Source organism: Micrasema longulum, unplaced genomic scaffold (genome assembly GCF_059751315.1).
Source record: "Micrasema longulum isolate JH-2025_06_02 unplaced genomic scaffold, ASM5975131v1 h1tg000927l, whole genome shotgun sequence".
NCBI classification, from domain to species: domain Eukaryota; kingdom Metazoa; phylum Arthropoda; class Insecta; order Trichoptera; family Brachycentridae; genus Micrasema; species Micrasema longulum.
In genome coordinates this window covers 137,691-164,998 of record NW_028278118.1, presented here as the reverse complement: position 1 = coordinate 164,998, position 27,308 = coordinate 137,691, and the positions used below count along the sequence as shown (strand labels likewise).

General features: G+C 35.3%; 2 protein-coding genes and 1 long non-coding RNA gene across 3 annotated transcripts; all 3 read right to left on the bottom strand.

The window, feature by feature from the left end:
• Nucleotides 1-1,436: 1,436 nt before the first annotated feature.
• Nucleotides 1,437-8,163, bottom strand: LOC148278113 (uncharacterized). The gene is made up of 3 exons (XR_015823273.1): nucleotides 8,078-8,163; nucleotides 4,101-4,370; nucleotides 1,437-3,962 (listed from the first exon to the last, which is right to left on the bottom strand). It is a non-coding gene; the product is annotated as an uncharacterized LOC148278113 (long non-coding RNA).
• Nucleotides 8,164-10,549: 2,386 nt separating this feature from the next.
• Nucleotides 10,550-16,333, bottom strand: LOC148278112 (uncharacterized). Its single transcript, XM_088231845.1, has 3 exons — nucleotides 16,199-16,333; nucleotides 14,209-14,916; nucleotides 10,550-12,523 (listed from the first exon to the last, which is right to left on the bottom strand). Exons 2-3 carry the CDS (start codon nucleotides 14,855-14,857, stop codon nucleotides 10,641-10,643), a joined length of 2,532 nt encoding a protein of 843 aa, XP_088087971.1. The 5' UTR covers nucleotides 14,858-14,916; nucleotides 16,199-16,333; the 3' UTR covers nucleotides 10,550-10,640.
• Nucleotides 16,334-20,079: 3,746 nt separating this feature from the next.
• LOC148278111 (uncharacterized) lies at nucleotides 20,080-26,214 on the bottom strand. Its single transcript, XM_088231846.1, has 3 exons — nucleotides 25,867-26,214; nucleotides 22,919-23,832; nucleotides 20,080-22,352 (listed from the first exon to the last, which is right to left on the bottom strand). Exons 2-3 carry the CDS (start codon nucleotides 23,772-23,774, stop codon nucleotides 21,454-21,456), a joined length of 1,755 nt encoding a protein of 584 aa, XP_088087972.1. The 5' UTR covers nucleotides 23,775-23,832; nucleotides 25,867-26,214; the 3' UTR covers nucleotides 20,080-21,453.
• Nucleotides 26,215-27,308: the final 1,094 nt, after the last annotated feature.

Sequence of the window (27,308 nt, the reverse complement as noted above, 5' to 3'; positions counted from 1 at the left end):
GTTTTATGATGTTCTATAGTAACGATTAACAAATTATTTGCAAAAGCTACTTATGCTTGTGATCTGGAGCTCAATCACAGATGGCTATCGACATGCTAAAAAACGTGCTAAGTATTTGAGCGATCACCACGAACAATCATGAACACGCTGAAGTTATCGCGGTCGCGTTGCAAAACGCCATAGATAAGTTCCGTATCCGTAGTCCGTGGTCAAACGTCAAATCAAAAAAGTCAACACGCGTGTAATCTCGTGCCGGTTTGTTATTTCGTTTTCAAGTTACAAACAATTACTATGGCGACTGCTTTTCTTAACATTTGGCTTGCCGACCGCCGGCTAAATGCAATACGGCACTCGAGAAAAATTGAAAGAAGGCGTGTGCGAGATTCAACCAATCCTCTTGAACTGACCGAAGTTGAATTTCGTTTTGCAACGCGACCGCGATAACTTCAGCGTGTTCATGATTGTTCGTGGTGATCGCTCAAATACTTAGCACGTTTTTTAGCATGTCGATAGCCATCTGTGATTGAGCTCCTGGTGTTTATTCATTTTATATATTTTGTATGCTGACATACATACATGTATATATATATATATATATGTATGTATATATATATATATATATATATATGTATGTATATATATAAATATATACATATATATTTCTTGTTCTTATTCTTTTTATACCCGTGTTTTAAATATTGTTTTTTAGTTTTTAATTTATGTATTTCTAACTAACTTATTATAATGTTATATTGCAAAAGGCACTTGTGCCGTATAATAAATAAATAAAGTAATAAAAATACATAAAAAGGGAAAAGGATGTTAACTCAGGCTCACATCCATTATGCTGCGGATCCCGAGAAGCCGAGAACGCGGGGCAAACGGGTAGATTGTTCAAAAAAGAATTAACAATCATTCCAAAGTTGGAGGAATTAGACGGAGTCGGAGGCACGGCTTTCGAAGGAACTGTCCGCCAGTGGCCCCATTATCTTTATATATATAATTCCTCTGTACGTGTGATGTCACTGAACTTCTCCTAAACAGCTTAAGCGATTTGCGTGCGGTTTTCAGCGAAATGTAGATCTTTGCGCTGTGCGTGTTCGTAGATATTAAAATTTTCAAGAGAATTTGTAAAAAAAAAGTTAGAAGCATAAATCTTTTTTTCATCGACCTACCAGGGTTGCACTCGACGAGAATACATACATATAAAAAAAATGGAAAGATGTTGTTTTTTGTGTTAAAAAAAGTTCGTTTATGAATGTTTACAAACAGCATTTCCCTTTTATGGATCCCAATCAGATTATTTCCTTGCGTTCCTTATAATTTCTTCCGTAATACTAAAGTAATCGCGGCCTCCGTGGTGCAGTAGTTAAGAAACTTGACTTAAGTCTTAAGTGCTTAAGCACGGAAGGTTCCGGGTTTAATTCTCGGTGAGAACACAAAAATTAAATTTGATTTTTCACATGCCTGGGTGTTCTGTGTTGTTATTCACCACTGTAATTGGGCTTCCTGGCCTGCCTATATCTTTTAACTGACATTCAATACATTTTTTGAAAATCGCATTCACAAGTAAAGTACACACATGTTGGTGAGGAGAGCCGAGTTTGATAGTTGCAAAAAGAATTCTATATTTGAAAATGAATTATTTTATATTTTAGAATTCAACCATAAACAAAACCTAGGGACCTACTTATCAATACTAATCAATGAAAAGTCTTTTATGGTAACAGCAGGCGAGCCAACGTTTGGGCAGAACAACGTATGTTGGATCCGCTAGTAGTTTCTATAAAATTTAAATACATTTCATTCAAACACCTATATTAAATTACACACTAGTAAAACTGTATTGTTTACATTTTTTTATTATATATATATTAAAACAACACTTAAAGTAATATTATAATTTTTACATTTTATTCAAATTCGTTACATTTAAACTCATTTATTTCCAAAATGAAGATTGACAATGCTCGCTTTCCCTTGTAAGTAACAACAATTTATTTAATTCCACACCAGTCTGACAATGTCGGTCACGACGAAACACTTTGACTGGTGGAAATTATAAATAATATTAATTATTGTAATCAAAATGCACTCTCACTAAGAAAAGTTCTGAGAGAAACTTAATGTATAATAAATATATCTGAATGTTTATCGCGAAGTTACAGCACAGTTTGCAGAGGGGATTTTTGAGCACAGCTTTTGAATAATTAATAAATTACCTCTGCATTGTTGTTAGATATATAGAAATACTTCTAAAAATCATGAAAACTGATATTGGTAAAAAAAACTAAGTCGATTAGATTATACATATTTTTTTAACAAATGAAATAACTTTAATTAACTATCGTAAAAGTTTTTTGATAATTTCACTGAAAAAACTGTCTCACTATTGTGATTTAATGAATGGTGAATTAAATCGCGTTTTCCGGATAAAGTGTATTCGCAATCGGAGCAGGAGAACATTTTTTTTCCAGTATGAGTCAGCTTGTGAATTTTTAAATTAACTTTGCGTGTACATTTATACTGGCACTCTGAGCATGAGAATGGTTTCTCACCAGTATGAGTAAATAAATGCGTTTTTAAATGACTTGAACGAGAACATTTATATTGGCACTCTGAACATGAAAACGGTTTCTCACCGGTATGAGTCAACATATGCGATTTTAAATCACTTGTACGTGAACATTTGTATTGGCACTCTGAGCATGATAATGGTTTCCCACCAGTGTGAATCAACAAGTGTCTTTTTAAATAAATTCTACGTGCACATTTATACGGGCACTCAGAGCATGCGAATGGTTTCTCACCAGTATGAGTCAACAAGTGAAATTTTAAATCACTTGTACGTGAACATTTATATTGGCACTCTGAGCATGAGAATGCTTTCTCACCAGTGTGAGTCAACAAGTGTGATTTTAAACTACTTCTACGTGAACATTTATACTGGCACTTGGTGCATGAGAACGGTTTCTCAGTTGTATGAGTAATTGTGTGGGATTTTAAACCCAATTTACTTGAACATTTATATTGGCACTCTGAGCATGAGAATGGTTTCTCGCCAGAATGAATACACATGTGTGTTTTCAAATCACTTTTATTTGAACACTTATATTGGCATTTTGAGCATGAGAATGGTTTCTCACCAGTATGAGTCAACGAGTGTCTTTTTAAAGCACTTCTACGTAAACAATTATACGGGCACTTAGTGCATGCAAATGGTTTCTCAGTAGTATGAGTAAATAAGTGCGTTTTCAACTGACCTTTACGTGAACATTTGTACTGGCATTCTGAGCATGCGAATGGTTTCTCACCAGTATGAGTAAACAGGTGAGATTTTAAACCCTTTTTATTTGAACATTTATAATGACACTCTGAACATGAGAATGTTTTCTCACCAGCATGAGTCAACAAGTGCATTTTAAAACTACTTCTTTGCGAACATTTATACTGGCATTCAGAGCATGAGAATGGTTTCTCGCCAGTATGAGTAAATATGTGTGACATTAAATCCTTTTTATTTGAACATTTATATTGGCACTTAGAGCATGAGAATGGTTTCTCACCAGTATGAGTCAACATGTGTGATTTTATATTACTTCTTCGTGAACATTTATACTGGCACTCAGAGCATGAGTATGGTTTCACACCCGTATGAGTCAACGAGTGTGATTTCAAATCACTTGAACGTGCACATTTATATTGGCACTGTGAGCATGCGAATGGTTTCTCACCAGTATGAGTCATTAAATGTATTTTTAACTTACTTCTATGTGAACATTTATATTGGCACTCTAAACACGATAATGGTTTCTGACCAGTAGGAGTCACCAAGTGTGATTTATAAACACTTGTACGTGAACATTTATATTGGCACTCTGAACTTGATAATGTTTTTAAACCAGTACAAGTTAACTTGGGAGTTTCGCAACAGTCAATATTCTTTTGCTTCGCTTGTAAACCTGAAACAATAATAAAAACGATTGAACTAGGCTTCTTTCAAGTGTACCAAATAGTAAAGAAAGCAGTTGTATAGTAAAAGACAGTCAGCTCGCGCCTGGACCATTATTATAATCGCCAAAGAGAGAAGTTTGACTTACTTGAGGCGATTTCATTTCTACGAGACGACTCCAAACATTGTTGTTTGATGTCAGGATAATCGATATCCATCTCTTTGCGCATAATTTTATCACTGGTTACCCTAGGCTGGTCAGTACTGGTCCCCGGTTCAGCCTTCACGGTAGCAATACCTGGCTCTTCACTTCCGTGGGAACATGGCGCCCCTTTCCCAGTACGGAGAATATCTCCTTCTACATCGCCAGTCCCCGGTTCAGCCTTAATATTCACCGAAGCTATTTCCATTGTTTTACCTTCGAGAAATACAAAGTTAATAAAGCTAGGGTTTCCTAGGAGAGCGGTGCCCGTATCTTAACGGCCGTAGTGAACGGTGATGCGGTGGACAGCCGTCGTAGTGGTGACTAGGGAGTGGTTTTATTTTTTAACGGTGTTATCAACACCATTTTTATAGGAAACCACTCTCTAGTCACCGTTACGACGGCTGTCAACCGCATTAATGTTCACTACGGCCGTTAAAATACGGGCACCGCTGTCCTAGGAAACCCGAGCTTAACTGCATAATCTTAAAGTCAATATTATACAAATACGTTAAAAATAGAATAATGCAAAAGCCCATGGGCCGTCGGGATTCTAGTTCTCCGTTAAATGATTTAGTTGTGCAAATAAAGGATATTATGTTTTTTTTTAATTATTTAACAAATATTTATAAAAAGATAAAACATTACAAACGCGTCACTCCCCAGTATTTTACAAATGAATATTTTTTTTTACATAAAATTAATGTTAAAAAAAAATGTACTTAATACAGTATTTTATTGTAAGTATTGTCGAATAAATAATATTAAAAATATGAATAATTATTATTATAAGAATAAAAGCTATGTTCTATTAAAAGAACACAACCATAATTTCGGAAGAGCACTCCCTAGATAGGCGGGTGATACAAAACAACAACAAGACTTGTTTTGTACCACCCATCGATTGAAGAAATGCTCTCCTAACAATTTGTTTATTAATTAATACGCAGTGCCTTTTACCATACAAAAAATACAACATTTGTAGAAATAAACACTTCATACTGTAAACTAAAAAAAATATTAATACATATTAAAACGCAGTGGTGTCACACAGTGAACACGCTTACATATTATAATTAAATCGACATGTGCATATAAAAATACCATCAAAATAATGATTATTTGTCATGAATGGAATACCCAACGTAAAATTGTGTCTTTCTCTTCTTTCTCTTTCTCGGCCTCGTGGTGTAATGGTCAGCGCATTTGCCTACCATGCAAGAGGTCTCGGATTTGATTCCCGACATGGCTGATATGAAATATTTATTTAAAAGTGTGTTTTCACACTAGAATATTCCATAGTCCCTGGACTGGTACCTAAGGCGAAGGACTGATCATCTTACCTTCATTTAACAAAAATGATTAAGATACGCTGCGATTGGTGTACCATTGCAGTGCCCTATGCACCATTAGGTGCAGAAAGGGAATGATGATGAAGATTGTGGAATTAATGTAATCGACCCATGGCGAAATTCCTCTAAAAATAAAAGAATAAAGGTCGGATATACCTTGATACGTAATATACAAACGCGCCCAAAATATTAATTATTTCCCCGTAAAATAAGCAGGCATTTTCATAATTCATCTTTGTCTGTATTGAGAAATAACGCGGCGATATTAGAAAATATTTCAGTATAAATTAATTATACCTGCCTATTCATTATTTTATGTTCTAGGATTTACCAAACAATAATGCACGGTAATTATAGCCTTTCAGTTCACGTTAGCAATTTCTGAAATGAACCCCAGTTTAATTACCGCCGTTAAAAATAAATCCATTTGAATAATATTTAAGAACTATAATATTTTCCGTCTATTGCTTAAGACAATTCAATATCCCTTTGCGAAAATTCGAACGACCGAGCGACGAATTACCTAGAATTACAAAAACATTTATTTTAATACGATAAAGTTAACAATTAATGTTACACCCCATGTTTACCGCTGGGTAAAACGTTATCTTATAAATATAATCCAATTAAAAATAATAACAAACAATGTTTTGAGTTTGTCCAAATTTTTGAAAGCCCGTAAGCCGGTTTTGCCTATTAATTGTATTTCAAAATTACCAAATCTGGACCAAACGCTTAAAAATAACTCATTTCGTTGTTCAAATTTCGCGCCGCATGATAATTAGAGACCTGTTCGACGTTGTTACTGTTCGCATCCCGAGATCCGAACCGTATGAAATCCGTGTGCGCGATGTCTTCTTATCTCGCTCACGCACGTGGGCTTTTCATGGGGCTTTTTTCACAGCGCAAAGAGTGAACTCATTAAATGTTTGTCTGTATATGTTGAGTTTTATATGGGAATCTGAGGCCAGCTTCTTTGGGGTAAAGTTAGCAGAGAGCACTTCTCGTATTTTGAATCGGACGTACTTTACGATTGTTTAAATTTTTTTTACGGAATTTCATCATATGAAACGGTTATTTTTGTATAAATTGATTAAAGACCCGTACTGATTAAGATTTATAATAATTCTCTAGTATTTTTGGGCAAACTTAATTTATAAAATGAGTTGGGAGATGGCCAACGTTCCGTTTTTATTTGCCTATCTACAATGAACCTTTTCCTATATCCGATATCAATAATAATTAATCATTATTATATTTATGTATCTATGGGTTCCGATGATTACCATTCAACTCTACGCATGCTATATTTTATTGATGTTATTTATTGGTAATGATTAATATCTGAGGAATAACTTTTATATAAAATAATATTGTGTTTTCTTTATTTCGTTTATTTAAACGAACTCAAACGATATTGCCTTCTGGATGCTTTGTAGACTGTACATTGTACAAGTGTAGTGAAGAAAGCATACATTATGTTTTCACACAGTGAATTCATCATCATTCCCTTTCCGAACTTAATGGTGCATAGAGCACTGCATCGGTACACCAATGGTTTCTGTTATTTTCATTGTGTGTTTTGTAATATAAATAATATAGATGTACATAAATACCTTGTTATTAAAACTGTATGAATATTTGTTAATTATCTTTGTTTTCTTAAGTTAGTCTTTTTTGTTTATTCTCAAATGTAATTTTAAAAAAGTATATTGTTAAGTGTCCTCGGCACGGGACACCCCAGTGAGGTCACATTATTTTTATTATTAATTATAGTTTGTAAGCAAAAAATATGAATAAATAAATAAATGAATAAAATAAATAAATAAAAAATCGATATTTTTAATAGCAACACAATATCAACGTCAAATAGTAATTCGGGGATCCCCTTTTTAACGGAAAATGAAAACAATGACAGTCGAATGAGCACATTAGGCACTAGACAAATGACTTTTTGCGTTTTGTTTTATTATCTTTCAAAAACGGTTTTGTGCAAAAAAATACAAATGGTTGTTTAAAGTTGTTGATAAAAAAGCGCAAGATAATCAGTCCTAAGGTAGGTTATTAACAAAATTTGTTTAAATTCTTCTTGAGAGCCCACAAACGTCCCCTCGAAATATCTATGATGATTAGACGTATCTTAGTCTACTCGTATTTTGTTTGAATTAAAAAATATTGTTTTATTATATGTGCATAAATGGCAAAGTTACCGATGGTGGACCCTCGCTACACTCACGATTTTAGCCAGTTTTTATTTCATGTTATATCCATATATTATTTTTTTTCATTCTTTCTGTTTATTCTTTCTTGAGATATTTATGTGGGAAATTTGTAGGGAATCGAGACTTTCTTTTCTCCCCATTTGGGTAATTTGATATAGATTTTTGGGGAATTTGGAAAATTAGCATTGGCAACGCTGATCCGATCAGTAGGTATACTTTGTGGGTCGATCTATAAACCTAATAATTCGGGGTACGTGTCATTTGTCATACCGTGCGAAGCCAACACGTGAAAGAAAAGATATTTATGTATTCATGTTGTTTTACTTTACATGATGGAATTGTTACTTACGTTTGCAAGTAAAAACTTAGGTTAATCGTCCAATTATATGTATTTAGTATCCTCGAAATACGGACGCGTGGCGCGTGTTTGACAGGAGAACCACAGATAAAATTGAATGTGATAGAAATTACGGCTAATTCATTGTGGTCGCTGCGCACCTATCTAAAAGATGTGACGCTTTATTTATTTAAAATGCATTCGTCATTTCCTTTCCGCACCTAATGGTGTACAGAGCACTACATTGGTACACTAATCGCAGCGTTCCTCGATAATAGATAATAGAGAGATAAAATAATTAGTCTTACGTCTTAGGTGCCAATAAAATGTTTTACAGAAAAAACACCTTTTCAAATAAGTATTTCATGTCAACCATGTCGGGAATCAAACCCGAGAACTCTTGTTCGAAGAGGGCTCGGGTTCGATTCCTTACATGGTTGAAATGAAATATCTATTTTAGAAAGTGATTTCACTCTTAATTATTCCATAAGCAAAGGGAATGATGAAATTAATGACTGACCTCTTGCGTGACAGGCAAACGCGCTAACTGCACAACGAGGCCGACAATTAAATAATAAACGCCTAAATATATTCGAACACATAAATGTCTTCACATACATTCGTATTTTTAATATAACCAATGAGTTTTTATAAAAATTAAACTCGTTTTGGAACAATATCATAATCTTTCAACTATAAATGATTTATACAGCTTGCCCACCATATGGGTAATGCACACCGCAGCTGAGGATATAAGTCTCTATCGTGGTGGCCACATATAAGGAAAAATTGCTCGTTAGGTACCAAATGAAAAAAGCTGCCCGAGAGAGAAATCCGTAATCTGGTACCCTTGGCATAATTATGCTGAAAGAAGGTAATCCGAAGTAGATAATATTGTGTACTTCCAGTATCAGAGTTAGGGTAGGGCGCCAGATATAAAGGGGCGCTGCAGGCGCCCCATTTTATCCCCTCGCTAATCGAGCGAGTCACTGTTTATATCTTCCTCAAAAAAAAATGTAAGCTGCTAAATGCGCACCCAGCGCATTGCCCGGTTCTGATTATTGCAGATTATTTTTCAATACAAAATGTATACTGTATTTTAACATTCAAAAACCCAGTGCGTATATTTTCCTTGCTAAGTTCACTTGCAGATTACAGATATTATTTCAAGCTTAGTAGCATTTCGAGCGTTATTTCCTAAAGACCATTTTCGTTTGATTGTATTCTGTTGACATATGACGCCAGTTTTTTAGTCCGCGCGTTTTAGCTAGTGGCGCCTCGCTCGGTGTCGTCCAATTTCTTGCATTATTCATTCTCATTTTAGAAGTAAACGAAGCGGACAGCCGGCGCGGCGCAGCGCGACGGTCACGTGACATTTTTTTTGCAATATTATTGCGAATATTTCTAATGAATGTTATTGTTATGTAATGTTATGTAATGCAATATGTAAAGTTAAAATTATGTATTTTGGCACAAATAAATAAATTTAAATCTAATCTTTTTGTTTTTTTTTTAATTTTTCAGAAAAAAAATATATTTCGAAAAAAAAAAAAATAATTTTGTGTGCATAATGGAAGTGACGTCTTACAATAAAATGTTTACTTTCTTTTATATTAGTACCTAAATATTTGCAGTATAAAATGTAAATTACAAACAAATATGCGGTGTTTTTAATCAGTGCCAAACAAAAAGGAATTGTGAATATACTTATTTTATTATCCTTATTTTTTAACATATTTTTTTTTAAACTTTTGCATACATGTACTGTCTTATAATAATGGAGAATATACCTACATATTACGCAAAGTTATTAATTGTTGTTTGTTGGGTTGTTGGTTAAAATTATTTTGATTAAAAATAAGTAGGTATTGCGTCTTCTGTTGCCAGCAGGTGAAACTGGAGCTGGAGAGATGAAGTTGTTTTTACACAAAACCATAGAAAAAGAATCCGTGTACCTGTGTATACTTTTTTTTATACGCCTCCACTCATTTGCGAGATTACTTATATGTATGTATGTACATGCAGGTACAAATTATGAAAAAAAATAAAGCTTACCTATAAAAAAAGTCACCGTTCGCTACTGGTGCATATGCATGTGTTTGTATGTGTGTATGTTTTTATATATAAATATATTAAATATCTTTTTATATACCCGTATACCTATGTTGATGTTTTTACTTATTATTGTATCTTTTAGTTTTTCTTATGTTATCTTTAATTTTAACTAAATGCACATAGTTACGTTTCACTGCTGCACATGAATGTTTTTCTAATAAATGTAAAAGCTCGTAGGGCGTGTAAATTAATAAATGAATAAATATTATATTATACACAGCTTGAACTTCTTTCAAATAATTAAACTGGTTATCGGTCTAAAAACTAAACATATTTTATCACGTAATTTACATAAAGTTCAAATAAAATTAAACATAAGTATTTTCATTAATTATTGTGAATAATTTAAAGTCATTTCAAAGAAACAAGTTTTTGATAACGTGTATTCACAATCGGAACATAACATTTTGTTGTCAATATGGGCATGTGCGATGATAAAATAAGAATTTTAGGAAACACTTCAATTGGAGCACTGAACAGAAGAGTGGCTTCTTAAAATATGAGTTTTTAAACTATCTCTACGTGAAGATTTAAAATTGCACTTTGAGCATGAAAATGGTTGCTCACCAGTATGAGTTAACATGTGAGATTTCAAATATCTTTTATGTGTACATTTATACTGGCACTCCGAGCATGAGAATGTTTTCTCACCAGTGTGAGTTAAAATGTGAGCTTTCAAGAGACAGCTGAGTAAAAATTTTGAGTTGCATATCGAGCAGGAGAATGGTTTTTCACCGGTATGAGTCAACATATGCAATTTTAAAATACCTTTCCGTGAACATTTATATTGGCACTCTGAGCATGAGAATGGTTGCTCGCCAGTATGAGTCGACATGTGTGATTTCAAATAATCTTTTTGTGAACATTTATATTGGCACTCCGAGCATGAGAACGGTTTCTCATTAGAATGAGTTAACATGTGTGATTTTAAATTACTTCCGCGTGAACATTTAAATTTGCACTCTAAGCATGAGAATGGTTTCTCACCAGTATGAGTCAACAGGTGTAACTTTAATTTAGATTTCTGTGAACATTTAAATTGGCACACCGAGCAAGAAAACGGTTTATTACCAGTATGAGTCAATAAATGTGATTTCAAATTACTTCTCTGTGAACATTTGAATTCGCACTCTGGACATGAGAAAGGTTTCTCACCGGTATGGATTAAAATATGAGTTTTTAAACTATCCCTACGGGAACATTTGAAATTACACATTGGGCATGAAAATGGATGCTCACCAGTATGAGTTAACATGTGCGATTTCAAATATCTTTTATGTGAACATTTATACTTGCACTCTGAGCAAGAGAATAGTTTCTCACCAGTATGAGTCAACATGTGTGACTTCAAGTGACATCGGAGTAAAAATTTAGAGTGGCACGTCGAACAGGAGAACGGTTTTTCGCCAGCATGAGTCAACATATGGGATTTCAACATGCCTCTCCGTGAACATTTATATTGGCACTGTGAGCATGAGAAAGGTTGCTCGCCAGTATGAGTTAAGATGTGTGATTTTAAATAATCTTTTTGTGAACATTTATATTGGCACTCTGAGCACGAAAATGGTTTTTCACTAGTATGAGTAAAAAGGTGTGATTTTAAATTACTTCTACGTGAACATTTAAATTCGCATTCTGAGCAAGAGAATGGTTTCTCACCAGTGTGAGTCAACATGTGGGACTTTAATTTAGATTTCTGGGAACATTTATACTGGCACTCTGAGCATGAGAACGGTTTTTCACCAGTGTGAGTCAACATGTGTGATTCCAAATGACATTTTTTTGAACATTCATAGTAGCATTCCGAGCATGAAAACGGTTTCCCACCAGTATGACTAAACATGTGTGTTTTCAAATGACTTTTATTTGAACATTTATACTGGCACTCTGAGCATGAGAATGGTTTTTCACCACTATGAGTCAACTTGTGCGATTTTAAATTACTTTTCCGTGAACATTTAAATTCACACTCCGAGCATGAGAACGGTTTCTCACTAGTATGAGTCAACATGTGTGATTTCAAATTATATCTCTGTAAACATTTATACTCGCACTCTGGGCATGAGAATGATTTCTCACCAGTGTGAGTCAGCATGTGCGTTTTCAAATGACTTGTGGTTAAACATTTATACTGGCACTCTGAGCATGAGAATGGTTTCTCGCCAGTATGAGTCAGCATGTGTGATTTCAAACGACTTCTTCTTGAACATTTATACTGACATTCTGAGCATGAGAATGGTTTTTCACAAGTATGAGTTAAAATGTGCGTTATCAAAATACTCTTCTGCGAACACTTGAATTGACACTCTGAACAATAAAAAGCTTTCTGCGTTTCTTGTAAACCTGAAAAAAAAACATGAATATTAATTAAAGGACGAAAAAATAAAAGGGAACAGTGGTATGTACTTGTAGATTGAAACATTATATTTAATGTATGATTTCTTAAAAATTAATATTCGTTATACAGCTGCAGTTTGCCATTTACAATCACGGCATTTTTTTAAATAAACAGGCGACGTGGCGGGGTTGGTTAGATGGTCAACTGTGAAACTAGGGTCGCGAATTCGATTCGCGCCAGTTACGAGAAAAAAATATATGAAGTATTTTTTGTTAATTGGTCTGGGAGTTATATTCACATCCTCTCCACTACCCGCTGACAAGCCTCAGAAAAAGAGGATTTGCGGGTTGTGCCTTAATAAAAATATACAGAAAAAAACATGATCACCAGATTTAAATGAGGATAAATTCGTAATCAGAAAGAAGACCTAAGAACATAATTTATTTTGACTGAATAGAATATTAATCCTTAACGCTCTTGACATTACTATGGAAACTTCAGCCCTTCGGAAAATTTAATACGAAAAAGGTTTTCTTGCGCGCGGTAAATATTAGAGCATTAAATTGTACGGCAAAGTTCCTTGAAAATGTGCAAAAAAATTATGATAATAAATATTTTAATAAAAACGCACTACTTTGAACGACGTCACTGGTTCGTATGAACTAACCAATGATATGAGAGCTGTAAAGGATATCTGGTTTTCTGAAAACAAACCAATCGGAAGAACTGACAGAGAAGAACCGCTGACATCACACGCGGAGTTATTTCAGAAATAGGAAACTTTGATTTATTTATTGTTTTGCTTAGTTCAACAAATACTTTCTCATTGTGCTAGTGAATATAAATATATTATACTATTAAGATGAAATGAGCACCCTAATAAATGTACAAAAACTTATACTTGGTCATGCTTCAATATCCCCCCCCCCCTTTCCAATCTGAGACATTGTTTCAATTTATAAAAGTACGGGACATTAGACTTAGAGGTGGTTCGATTCTTTAACTAACATTGAAGTCCGAAAACGGACGCAGCAGCCTCCTTTAACGAGCGTCTTGAGGATGCGGCGGTGAACCTGGCTTGGACACGTGTTGCGCATGCCTCAGGGGAACCTAAACCCAAGTTGCCTCTTCTTTAAAGCTGCCGGCTCACGCCGTCCTGAAAGGCCATCGTCGACGATCTTTCGACTTTATTCGGCGGAACTAAGGGGTGCTGGATTGACGTGGGAAGAGAAGAAAATGCTAGCTGGCGATAGGTTCTGCTGTAGGCAACTGGTGATGTCCACATGCTCCACTTAAAAGCGGATGTGGAAAAGAAGAAGGAGAAGTCATCGAGCCGAAAGCACTGGTCAAGGGTTCTAGTTCTATTTCACACACAGAACTGTATTCTTAATCAAAAGAGCTCTGATTTATTTTTCTCAAATCAAAAGATGGAAGAATTGGATGTTCAAACACAAGAAAAATAGTGAATTTTACACAGTGTGTAAAGTGGCCAATTAGACTATGACAGGTCATAAGCCCTGTAAATGCTTAGACATCCATATTCCCTTCACTTAAATGTTCACCATCCCTGTTGTAATTTGTTAACAAATCTTGACATTTAAATGTCACCAATTATACAATATGATTTGCGCATCATCGACAGTCTCAAACCTAATCTCAGAACAGATAATGTGGATCAAAAATTACTTACTTGAGGCGATTTGATTATTACGGGATGAATCCAAACATTCTTGATTAATGTCAGGATAAACAATATCTATCTCTGTGTAGATATTACTGGTTCTCCTAGGCTGGTCATAACTGGTACCCGGTTCACCCCTTACGGTAGCAACGCCTGGCTCCTCGCTTTTGCAGTGATATGGTGCCCATTTACCAGTATGGAGATTATCCTTTCCTACACAACCAGCGCCTGATTCAGCCTTCATGGTAGTAACACCTGTCTCCTCGCTTTTATAAGGACATCGCGTTCCTTCTTCAGTGTGGAGAATGTGGTCTTTCACATCAATTGTCCCAGGTTCAGTCTTCACGGAAGCAAAACCTGGCTCCTCCTTTTGATAGCGACACAGTGCTTTTTCCACTGTACAAAGATCATCTCTTACAACTTCGCCTGTCCCCGGTTCAGCCTTTAAGGTAGTAACTCTTAGCTTCTTGTCTCTGTGGGGACCAGTATGGACAATATCCCCTCCTAGGTCGCCAGTCCCCGGCTCAGCCTTCACGATAGCAACACCTAACTCCTCGCTTCTGTAGAAATGTGCCGCTCCTTTCCCAGTATGGAGAGTATCTCCTCCAAGATCGCTAGTCCCCGGCTCAATCTTAATGCTGACTGAATTAAACTCCATTATTCTGCACTAGAGTATTGGGTACATATGGGAAGTTTCTTCAATATAAATGCCAAATCCTGGAAAGCAAACAAAATGAATATTGACTTGTCTGGGCATTGGAAACAAAATGGCCATTTCAAATTTGACGTCTGTAAATGACTTATTATTTTATATTACATTTCGGGGATTATTTACACATCATCACAGATACACTATAACTACAGATAAATATATCCTTATTTTTTTATTATTTATAAATCATATGGCGCAAAGTTATTTACAAGTATAATACATTTGAATTACATTCCCAGGAGTTACAACAACTCAATTTGGGGCTTAAATAATATTAACATAAAAAAAACACGTTGAGAACAACAAAGAAACAAAGCAAGTTTAGCACCTTTATAACTAAATATATCACAACAATATTTAAGCCAAAAACCTGTTTTTAAACAAGCAGAATATGAAAACGCTCTCAAGAATGAAGGAAGTGATAAATCTACTAAGGGAGATAAGGTTGTTAATATCACATGCCACGCAGACGATGCAGCCGTAGTGGCAGTGATGATTAGAACAGTTACTTTAACACTCACATAATAAAGTTTTCAGCTCTTGTACTTCACAAAAGTCAACAGATGGAAGAGTTGAGGAAATATGGATGTTCAAATATAGGCAGAATGGTGAATGTTACACAGGGTGTAAAGTGGCTACCTAAACCAGAAAATGATAGGTCATAAGCCGAGTAAATGGCTAGACTTCAATATTCTTTTCTTAATAGTTACCTCTCTGTTTCACTAAATTAAGTTCAAAGTAACTCCCTAGGGAGGAAATCCAGCCTGTCTGCAAGCATTTGGTCATACTCAAAACATTGTTGAATTAACTACTGGTACAAGAAGAAGTATAAAAATTGGAAATCATTTTCAGGCGTTGCCTAGAACTGATTCAGCCGGATGAATCTCACTCACATGATAAAGGTTTCAGCACTTTTACTTCACAAAAAACAACAGATGGAAGAGTTGAGAAAATGTGGATATTTAAACAAAAGCAGAACGATGAATTTTACCGTGCGTAAAGTGGCCACTTAAACCAGCCAATTACAGTTCATAAGCTCTGAAAATGTCTAGATTTCCAAATTCTCTTGTCAAAATATTTTAATTACTTAAGTCGACGCGAGGAGTCGGTTTAGATACTATTACATTAATTCAAGAAAACTGTTTGTTCGATCCTAACATTTGTCGTTGTTAAGCTAATTTTATTTCCCAGAACGAAGGGTACTTATGTATATTACAGCAGCTTGGGCGTCCCGCTGTCAAACTACGCCAAGTTAGCTTAAGATGTCATATTTATTAGAAAAATTACCTAAAATTGTTTCTATACCGCCGGGAATCATTCCATCGTGAGCAATACAGTTCACAGAGGGTCAAATGGAGCTGATTAGATTCTTGTTTTATCGACACCGAAACCACAAATTATACCGACAGAACTGTCAGGACGTCGAGCGCGGCCATTACGAGGCGCGCCAACAATGTTGCCATTTTATCAGGTACAAGTGGTATTGCCAACGTACGGTTCTAAGATAATATTAAAATCCAAAATAAGTGGGTAACTTGTTCATGAATCAAAATAAAAAACATGACTTTTACGTTTTTATCTCAAAACTAAAAAACAAATTTTACAGTCAGTCAGTCACAAATAACATTAAATATAGCATTCATCGAAGAATATGTGGTTACGCGTGAATGTTGTATATTTTGATTGTCGGCTTTACCTTGAAAGGTAGAAAAAGCAGCCTGGCTGTACCTACCGCATTGCAATTATTTACAAATTCCTTATTCAAAAATATGACGGCTTTTGTTTTTTAATGAAAACAAATGATAAGTTTTCTTCTGTAACTACCGCATGATAAAGTAAATTAACTCTATTTATTTATTTACATACATATGGTAATTATACATTATTTGAGACAATTAGTCCCAACTCCATGGGACTAAAAGTCCTGTGTTGAGATGGGACTAGCAATTATATGACACAGACACATGAGTATATCACCACAAATATAGGATTAGAAACATAAAAAAACATTTTAAAACACATATATATGGCACATCAATAAGTATGGTAAACAGTTAACTCAAGCATTTGGAAAATTATCAAGGAGTTTCCCACTCAAATCCCTTTCACTAAGGAAAATCCAGTCCTTAACTCCTTTCTTAAAAATATTTTTTGTCCTTGAAAGCTTAATACGCTTTTTCAAAATATTGAACACTCTCGGTGCGATAAATGAGAGATGCCTCTGAGTGAAAGTCATACGGGTTTTGGGTATGACATAATTCATGCTCTGGGAAAACCTCGTAGGGACATTCTGCAGAGACCTCCCCTTATTGTTTGACCAGAAGTGTGTAAGTGCTTCTTTTAGGTACAGTTGTCTTATATCCGGCACTTTCATGTATTGGAACAGCTGTTGGAGGGCGCCGGAACATTATTCTCAAAAATAATTTCTGTGAAAATATGAGTGGCTTGAAAATGGATGCCGCACAACCCCCCTAGCCAGCTATTCCATAGGTTGCCGTGGATTGACACAGAGCAAAGTACACACTTTTGAGAGTGTAAATATCCAGAATGTCTCTATCTAAAAGAGCAGAATAGATGGCACAGCTTTCTCAACCTAGAGTTTAGTAACTGGTTCTGAGCCTGCCATCGCAAATTCCTATCAATGGAATTATTCATGGATTCATGGAATATATTCATGTACCCATGTACTGCATGTATTTACCCAGTTATAATACCCTAAGATGTTAGATTTAGAAAGGAAAAACTGCGTCATTCCCGCATATAATATCTAAAGCGCGTGGGATCACATTAAACAGGTGAGTCGATTCCCATTATATATTCATTGGCAGTAAACGTTCTTAGTAATGTGTGTGTTGGCTGACCTTGTTGGACCATCTTGGATTAGTTCATGCGCTCTGTAGCTTTCAAAGGAATAATTTTTGCACCTCTCTCCCGCGTCACCCATATTGTTTTTTGCACCACAACAGGCTAGGAGGCCCAATTACAGTGGTGAATTACAGCACAGAACACTCAGGCTTCAGAAAAATTCAATTTCTGTGTTCTCATCGGGAATCGAAGGAAATCTCACTTAGAACCTTCCGTGCGTGAGGCAAGCGTCTACACCGCTACACCACGGAGGCCACCAATATATTAATTATGGCCACCAATACATTACTACTACTACTACCACCACGCCATTTCCCCGTAGGGGTAGGCAGAGAGAATGGACTGCCACACACGTCTATCCTGGCATACATTCCTAGCTTCTTTGACATTCATAATTTTTGTCATACATGCCCTTCGGTTCTGTCTGCTTTTGATATGACCAGACTTACGAGTTTAGTTTATCTGATCATGCCACGTCTTCCTCGGTCTTCCTCGTCTCACGTTGCCGTTCATTTTTGCCATTTTTTAGTATTTTTTAAAGTTTATTTATGCAAAGCAAAACAGTTGTTATTTAAGAATATTGAATCACTGGTGACGAACGAATAAAACATTTATGTTCTAACTTTTTTCTGCATATTGAATTGAAGATATTTAGAGCTATAAACATGCTCATTCTAATGTACATCGTTTTAAAGAAAACCGCACGTAAATCGATCCAGTAGTTAATTAATCTATCGCGGACACACATACGCACATTGCCTTTTATATATATGGGTACATAGAAATCTAATGATTGATCACATTGTTATTTTAACATATTACAACAGAGATGAAGAACATTTAAGAGAAGGTAATATAGAAGTCTAGGCATCTACAGGGCTTATGACCTGTCAATGGCTGGTTTAAGTGGCCACTTTACACACTGTGTAACATTCACCATTCTGCCTATATTTGAACATCTATATTCCTTCAATTCTTTCATCTGTTGATGTTTGTGAAGTTATTTGTTATTTGTAAATATTTTGTACATTGTTATTTGTAAATATTTGAAGGCACACTTATTACTTATTGACATAGTCATACAAACCCGTCGTGTCGTCATGCGTGACTATTCAAGTGCACGTTTCGTGTTTAAGTTTTTGGTATTTGATTACCATAGATAGGGCAAAGTGTAGTAAAAAATAATGTTTTAGTTTTAAACATAATTGTAAAAAAATATTAATATTATGGATAACCTAGACGGTGCAATATTCGTGATATACCTCAACGGCGCTTTACAACGTGATTCGTGAGTATAGATTTTAATTTGACTTAAAATTTAAGAATGGGAAGTATGTTTACTAGGGATGGAAAGACCGAGAAAGATATTGAAAGGAGGGTGAGTGCCGGGAACAGGGTCAACAGTGCACTGAAATCTACTTTGGCAAACAAATGTTTATCGCAGAAGAGTAAACTAGCAGTTCACTTCAGGAGTTCTAGTGCCAACTCTAATTATGAGAGCGAAGTATGGAATTGGAAAAATGATTATGAAATTAGGTCAAATGCTGTCGAAATGCGATCCCTCAAGCGAATGTGTGGTAAAACGATGTATGATAGGTGCACAAATGTCGAGATCCGTTAACAGTGCAAGGCTGAGATATGCATTATCAACATAATCAAGAAAGGGGTGCTGCGTCGATTTGGACATGTAGAGCGAATGGACAACGAAAGAACGGCTAAAAGGATCTACGATGCGAATGATGATGGATGCAGAAAACGAGGAAGACCGAGAAAGACATGGCACGATTAAGTTCATCAAATACTTGAAGATGGACATGTCAAAAGTAGGAATAATCGGCGTGCGTGCATGAGATCGATGTATGAATGTAGAGGAAGTGAGGTCTGTATGCAAAGGTAGAGTGATTTGGCGTTCTATCCTCTCTGCCTACCCCTGCGGGAAAACGGTGTGATGGTTTGTTTGTTTGTTTAAAATTTAAGTAATGGTTTACAGTAATATAATTTATTTTGTAATATTAGGTAGGTACCTAAATAAATGGGCACTTGCAACACTCGATAGTTTCAACACCAGTCGTCAGGTTTGCCAACGCAGCAACGCGACACGACCTAACAACTGAAAATCTAAATTCGGACTTACTTTGCCCGGCGCTGGTTTCGGTTGTTTCGACACGGCATTGTTAACGACTTTCAACATTTAACGTAAATCAAATTCATATATCTCGGTTAGGTTCAGCCAGTATTGTCAGCATTTATTTTATTGTATTTTTCTTTTGTTATGGCTAGTAAGGTTAATAATAAATCCCACATAAATCTGTAAGAGTAATCTTTTATTTACACGCTCACTCCCATACAACAAAACGGTTAATCATTCTTTATACGAAAACAGCTTTACTACACTTGCAATTCTCTCCACCAAAACTTCTCAGTCTGAAACATTTAAATAAATCCTTAGTTGTAAATACGAATTGCTTATTTCGAAAATTACAGACTTTAACAAAATACAAGATATTTTAACATAACAATCTTCAAAAAAAAAAATTGAAGATTTCTAATTTATATTTATTATTGTATTAATACATGAAAGGGGTAAGTAACATAATCGTTACCTCCTCTTCTCTAGTTCAAGCATCCGCGCTACTTTTCGAAGCGAGCGATGTTGGACTGATTCAGTGTGATTTATGCGATTGACATAGAATGAAAACCAGACCACGGAGGCATATTCTAGAAGAGGGCAAACAGTTGAGCAATAAAGAGTTTTAATTGTACGGACATTAGTAAAATCAGAGGATATTCTGTTTATGAAGCCAAGTCATTTCAGTGATTTAGTTACTGTATTATCTTTATGCTCGTTGTGTGTCAGTTCATGGTCCAAAACAACTCCTAAATCTCTGATGAACTTAACTATATCAATTTTGGAGTTTTCTATTAGGTAATCGAAGGAAATCGGTTGTTTCGTTCTATGAAATGACATTATTTTGCTTTTTTAAATATTTAGTTCCAATTTATTGACTTTACACCACCGGTTAAAAGAGTTAATGTCTGATTGAAGAAGAAAACAGTCTTGTAAAGTTTGAATTATTTTAAGAATTTTGTTGTCGTCCGCGAAGAGCCAAAAACGAGAGTAAGAGAATAATTTAGCAACATCATTAATAAACAAATTAAAAAGCAGGGGTGCCAAATGAGCACCCTGAGGTACACCCGATGTAACATCAGCACTGGTTGATAAATAGTTATTTATCCGAACATTTTGTTTCCTACCAGTAAGATACGATTTAATAAATGAGAGTAGTGGATATCTTATTCCCAAGGCATGTAATTTATATAGTAGAATTTTATGATCTACTTTGTCAAATGCCTTGGGAAAATCAGTATAGAGATTGTCAATCTGCTGACCATCCTCAAGTGCTTTGACAATAACCTGGGTTTAATCTACCAGGTTAGAAGTGGTTGATCTGGCAGATCTAAATCCATGTTGTTCATCGATCAGTATATTTTTTAACATAGGCGTGATTTTGCTAGCAATAATAGGTTCAAACATTTAAGGTATACAAGACAATGTTGAAATAGGCCTATAAATGGTAACATCAGATTTAGCACCTGATTTAAAAATAGGCCTCATATAACTTTGTTTTCCATAAGGATGGAAACTCATTAGATGACATGACATAATTTACATGAAACTAATGTGAATAATTTTTTAGTAATTTCACAGTAAGAACTTTATCACCGATGTGATTCAATGAATGATGAATTAAATCACGTCTTTTGGAAAATCTGAATTCACAATCAGAGCAGGAGAACATTTTGTTGACAGTATGAGTCAACTTATGGGTTTTTAAAATATTCCTACGTGAACATTTATATTGGCACTCTGAGCATGCGAATGGTTTCTCTCCAGTATGAGTCAATATGTGCTTTTTTAAATTATTCGGCCACGAGCATTTGAATTTGCATTCCGAGCATGAAAACGGTTTCTCACCAGTATGGGTAAACAAGTGTGATTTCAAAGTGCTTCTATGTGAACATTTAAATTTGCATTTTGAGCATGAGAATGGTTTCTCACCAGTATGAGTGAACATGTGTGATTTTAACATACTTCTCCGCGAACATTTATATTCACACTCTGAGCATAAGAATGGTTGCTCACCAGTATGAGTTAAGATATGCGATTTCAAAGAGCTTTTTTGTGCACATTTATACTGGCACTGTGAGCATGAGAATGGTTTCTCATTAGTATGTGTCAACATGTGTGACTTTAAATTGCCTCGTAATGAACATTTATATTGGCACTCTGAGCATGATAATGGTTTCTCTCCAGTATGAGTGAACATGTGTGATTTTAAAGCGCTTCTCTGTGAACATTTGAATTCGCACTCTGAGCATGAGAATGGTTTATCACCAGTATGAGTCAAGGTGTGTAATTTCAAATGATATCTTCTTGAACATTTATACTGGCATTCTGAGCATGAGAACGGTTTCGTACCAGTGTGAGTTAGAACATGCGATGTCAATATACTCCTCCGTGAACATTTGAATTCACACTTTGAACAGTAAAATTCTTTCTGCTTTTCTTGTAAACCTGAAACAAAAACACTGTGATATTTAAAACCGCTGTAAATACATTCATTTAAGATTGGAAAATAAATAGGGATCAAAAGTTGAGGTATTTATAGATTTCAACAATCTTCCTTGAAAATTCAAAAGTTTTTAAAAAAGTATGATTTTGTTTACTTGTGGAAAGGTGGATTCATTCTAAGTGCTGGAAAGAGGTATTAAATTCAAGACTTTTTTAATCACCAGACAAGAAGTGGACACAATTCAGGTTTCCTACATTGAGATTGACCAACTATATTTTGATTTATTTTCAACTTTAATTTTTACATTACATTAATTTATTTTCATTTTTAAATATTTGAAACCCGTAGATCTATTATAAAATGCTTATTAGTAAAAAAAAAGCCCGGGAAGAGAAGAACTTCTTAGTTCTGCTAGATTCAATATATATCCTAGATTGAGTAAACCCACGCACAGGCCGAGCCGAAATACAAAAAAAAATACATACGATAGGTTTTGCGTATCATCATCCACAGTCTACAGACTTTATATCAGAACTGATAATGTAGAATGAAGGAAAGTATTACTTACTTGAGGCGGTTTGATTATTACGGGAAGAATCTAAACATTCTTTATTGATATCAGGATACACAATATCTATCTCTGTATATATATTTATGTCACTGGTTCTCGTAGACTGGTCAGAACTGGTCCCCGGTTTAACTTTGACAGTAGCAACATCTGGTTCCTCGCTTTTGCAGAGATATGGTGCCCATTTTCCAATATGGAGATTATCTTTTGCTGCATTACCAGTGCCCGATTCAGCCTTCATGGAAGTAAGACCTGTGTCCTCGCTTTTATAGGGACGTTGCGTCCCTTCTCTAGGATGAATGCCTTCTTTTACATCAATAGTCCCCGGTTCAGCCTTCACTGTGGCAAAACCTGGTTCCTCGCTTCTATAGGGACACGGCGCTCCATCCACAGTACGAAGACCATCTCTTTCAACATGGCAAGTGCCCGGTTCAGTCTTAGCGGTGGTAACTCCTAGCTTCTCTTCTCCACAGGGAAATAGCGCCCCTTCTCCAGTATGGACAATATCCCCTTCTGCATCGCCATTCCCCGGTTCAGTCTTCACAGAAGCAAAACCTGGCTCCTCGCTTCGATAGGGACACGGCGCTCTTTCCACTGTACAACGATCATCTCTTACAACACCGTCTATGCCCGGTTCAGCCTTTAAGGTAGTAACTCCTAGCTTCTCGTCTCTGTGGGGACCAGTATGGACAATATCCCCTCCTAAATCGCCAGTCCCCGGTTCAGCCTTCACGATAGCAACACCTAACTCCTCGCTTCTGTGGGGATTTGCGGTTCCTTCCCCAGTATTGAAAGTATCCCTTCCAAGATCACTAGTCCCCGGCTCAACTTTAATGCTGACTGAATTAAACTCCATTATTCTGCACTAGAGTATTGATATGCATGGGAAGTTACTTCAATATAAATGCTAAATCCTGGAAAACAAGCAAAATAAATGTCGACTTAAGAAGACTCTGAAAACAAAATGGCCGTCTCAAATTTGTCGTTAACAAACATCAAATTTATTTTATATTATATTTCCTGGATTATTTACAAGTCATGAAACATCATACACATTGACTTACTACATATAAATAATCATAAGCCTTATAAATGCGTATATTTCCATGTTTTTAAAGTGTTTTCCTTCACTGTTTCAATTAACTTCCAACGATAAACGATTTGAATGAAGATTTCGATATTTGCTTGATAATAAAGCCTCCAGCGACTTTTTTCAAAACTCAGATTACTACTTCGTGGAAAGGGTTTCCACTTGATAGAAGCCGTGAAATCAAATTCCTTTAAATCGTCGGTATACTGATAAAACTCTCTTAACCTTAGATTACTTATCCCTTTTAATTTCACGTCGTTTCTTATCGCCGTTACGTTAGTAGAAGTAAATTTAACTACTTCTGTAGTTTGATTTTATATTGAAATAAATAATATTTTAATGACTTCAAAAGAATTTACACCTCACGGGTAAACCTCAAAGCGCATATAAAAATGTGTTACATGTACATAATTTCCATATTGGCGGCAGACGAATATAAATCTTTGTACCCTCTACTAATAGTTTTTTTTTAATACATAGAAATATGCAAACATTAAAATAAAATAAGATGTACGCAAAACATTGTTAATTATAAAAAAAAATACGTACGTAGTTTTATTCCACTTCTATTTACATTTTATCATGTCCAAAATACTTTTGCTGTTGCTACTTTTGCTCAAACATTCAAATAAATTTTTCTCGATATAGTTGTAGGGTCCATAGTCCATAATCGATGACACACGCGTGTTAAATTAGTTCAACTGAAGTAGACTAATGACCAACGATGCAATGTCATCATTTTCTATCGAATCCGATACATTCGTATAATGCAACTCCATAAGTATTGCAGGCGAAATCGGAGGGCATCGTTCTGCAGTACATTCACATCGTCCGTACCATGAAGAAATGAACTACAAATTGCCGTAGTGTGTAGCTAACTTCGCGGTTAGTAATAAAAAAAATGTTTTTCTCCGTATGGGCAATTCTATTAGCCAGTGACGTGTTATAACTCTAAGGATTTAACAATATACCGACAATATAAAGCGTTTGACAGATGTTTTTAATAAATACGGTGGTGTAATTTCATAATCATCATTCCCTTTCCGCACCCAATGGTGCATAGAGCACTGGATTGGTACATCAATCGCAGCATATCTCGATCAATTTTTGTAACATGAAGGTAAGGTGATCAGTCTTACGCTTCAGGTACCAGTCCAGGAACTGTGAAATATTCTAGTGTGGAAACACCCTTTTCAATCAATATTTCATATCAACCATGTCGGGAATCGAACCCGAGACCTCATGGTAGGCAAACGCGCTGACCATGAGGCCGACACCACGAGGCCGACAAAATGTAATTTATGATAAAAGCTACTCAATTTTATTTAATAATTCAATTATTGTGTAGATTAAGTTTAACATGCTACAACAGAGATGAAGAGCATTTTAGAGCAGGGAATATAGATGTCTAGGCATCCACAGGGCTCATGACCTGTCATTAACTAGTTTAAGTGACCACTTTACACACTGAGTAACATTCAGCATTCTGCCTATATTTAAACATCTATATTTCTTTAATTCTTCTATCTGTTGAAGGTTGTGAAGTCAAAGAGCTGAAACCTTTATTGTTGCCGGCGAGATTCATCTAATTGAATTATTTCACCTACATACTAGGCAACGCCTGAAAATATTTTACAAAAATTTGGACTAACTCAAAACATGGCTGATAAATTAAGTTTGATTTAAAAATGAATTAGGGTATAATTTCCTTTAAAGTATTTAAGCATACCTAAGTATTTTTAACGTCATTTCATAAAAATGTGTTAAGTTACTATTCTTGTTTTATATTTTTAGTTTTATTTGTATACTTGTTCGTGCCTTGTAAAATGTGTGACGCGGTTAATAATTAGGTACTTACTTAAGTCGATACAAAGAGTCAATTTAGATAATAATCCATTTAATCGAAACAACTGCCTGTTTGATTCTGATATTTGTCCCTAATAAGCTAATTTTATTTCCCCGAACATACGCAACTTACAGCACAACACCTTGAGCGGCTCGCTGTCAAACTACGCAAAGTAAGCTTGAGATGTCATTTTTATTAGGAAAATAACCAAAATTGTTTCCATGCCGGCGGGAGTCATTCCATTGCGCGCAACGGAGACTATACAGTTCACAGAGGGTCAAATGGCGCTGATTAGATTCTCGTTTTATAGACACCGGAACCACAAATTTTACCGATAATACTGTCAGACTCCGAGTGCGGCCATTGCGAGGCGCGTCAACAATGTTGCTATTTTACCAGGTACAAGTAGTATTGCCAACGTGCGGTTCTAACATCATATTTATTATTTGAAATAAGTAGGGTGGTAACTTATTTATGGATAAAAATAAAATAACATGTTTACATAGAATTAAGAATAGTCCAGAAGGAGCGTAGAACCATATTTGAATACATCGGACTGCGTTCAATATTTCCCCCCACTCAGACACGCTTTCGATTTCGATCGAATTTTATTTGACACAAAACTGATATTTTTATTTGATGCAAAATAATATTTGATGTTTTAAAGATAATGTCGTTTAAATTTCCCCCCACGGAGTTGTTTAATCCGAAGTCTAGTTTTTATTACTTCTTTTATTAAATGAGCACAGTTGGCTAAAAAAAAAAAAAAAATTACCCTGGCAGCACTAACAAAATTTCCATTTTGTTTCTTCGACAATCTGACAAATGGAAAAATAATTAAATTTTGAAGTAATTAATTTGCTACTTAAACATTCGTTCGTTAATTACACACGAAATGTGATGCCATCCTGTTTCTTTAAGATCCTAGCAGTATTTCTACACTTTAAAAGGACACAACACGGCATAGTTGAGTTCAAATTAGAAGTTGGGCACTGAGCGACGTCTACAAAGAAACTAATGGGGCAAAACGCAAACCTACTCATTCATGAGTAGTTGAGTCACCTTCCGTTTGATGTGCGTATGCGGTTTCTGGACTATTCTTAATTCTATGGTACCTAATATAGGTTAAATATACGTGATACGTGTACTTGAAACAACAAGATCACTGAAAATTAGACCTCGCATTAAACAACGCCGTGGGGGACATTTGAACGACATTATCTTTAAAACATCAAATATTATTTGGTATGATATAAAAATATCCGTTTTGTGTCAAATAAAATTTGTTTTATATTTTAAGTTCAAAGTTCATAAATTCAATTACTCTTATTAAATGACCCTTTATTTATCTAATCTGTTGTATTAATCGATGTTTCCGCGTGCACAATAAAATTTTAGAGAAATTAACAGATTACTTTTTTTTACCTCACATTTGTGTTATGATTAAATTTTTT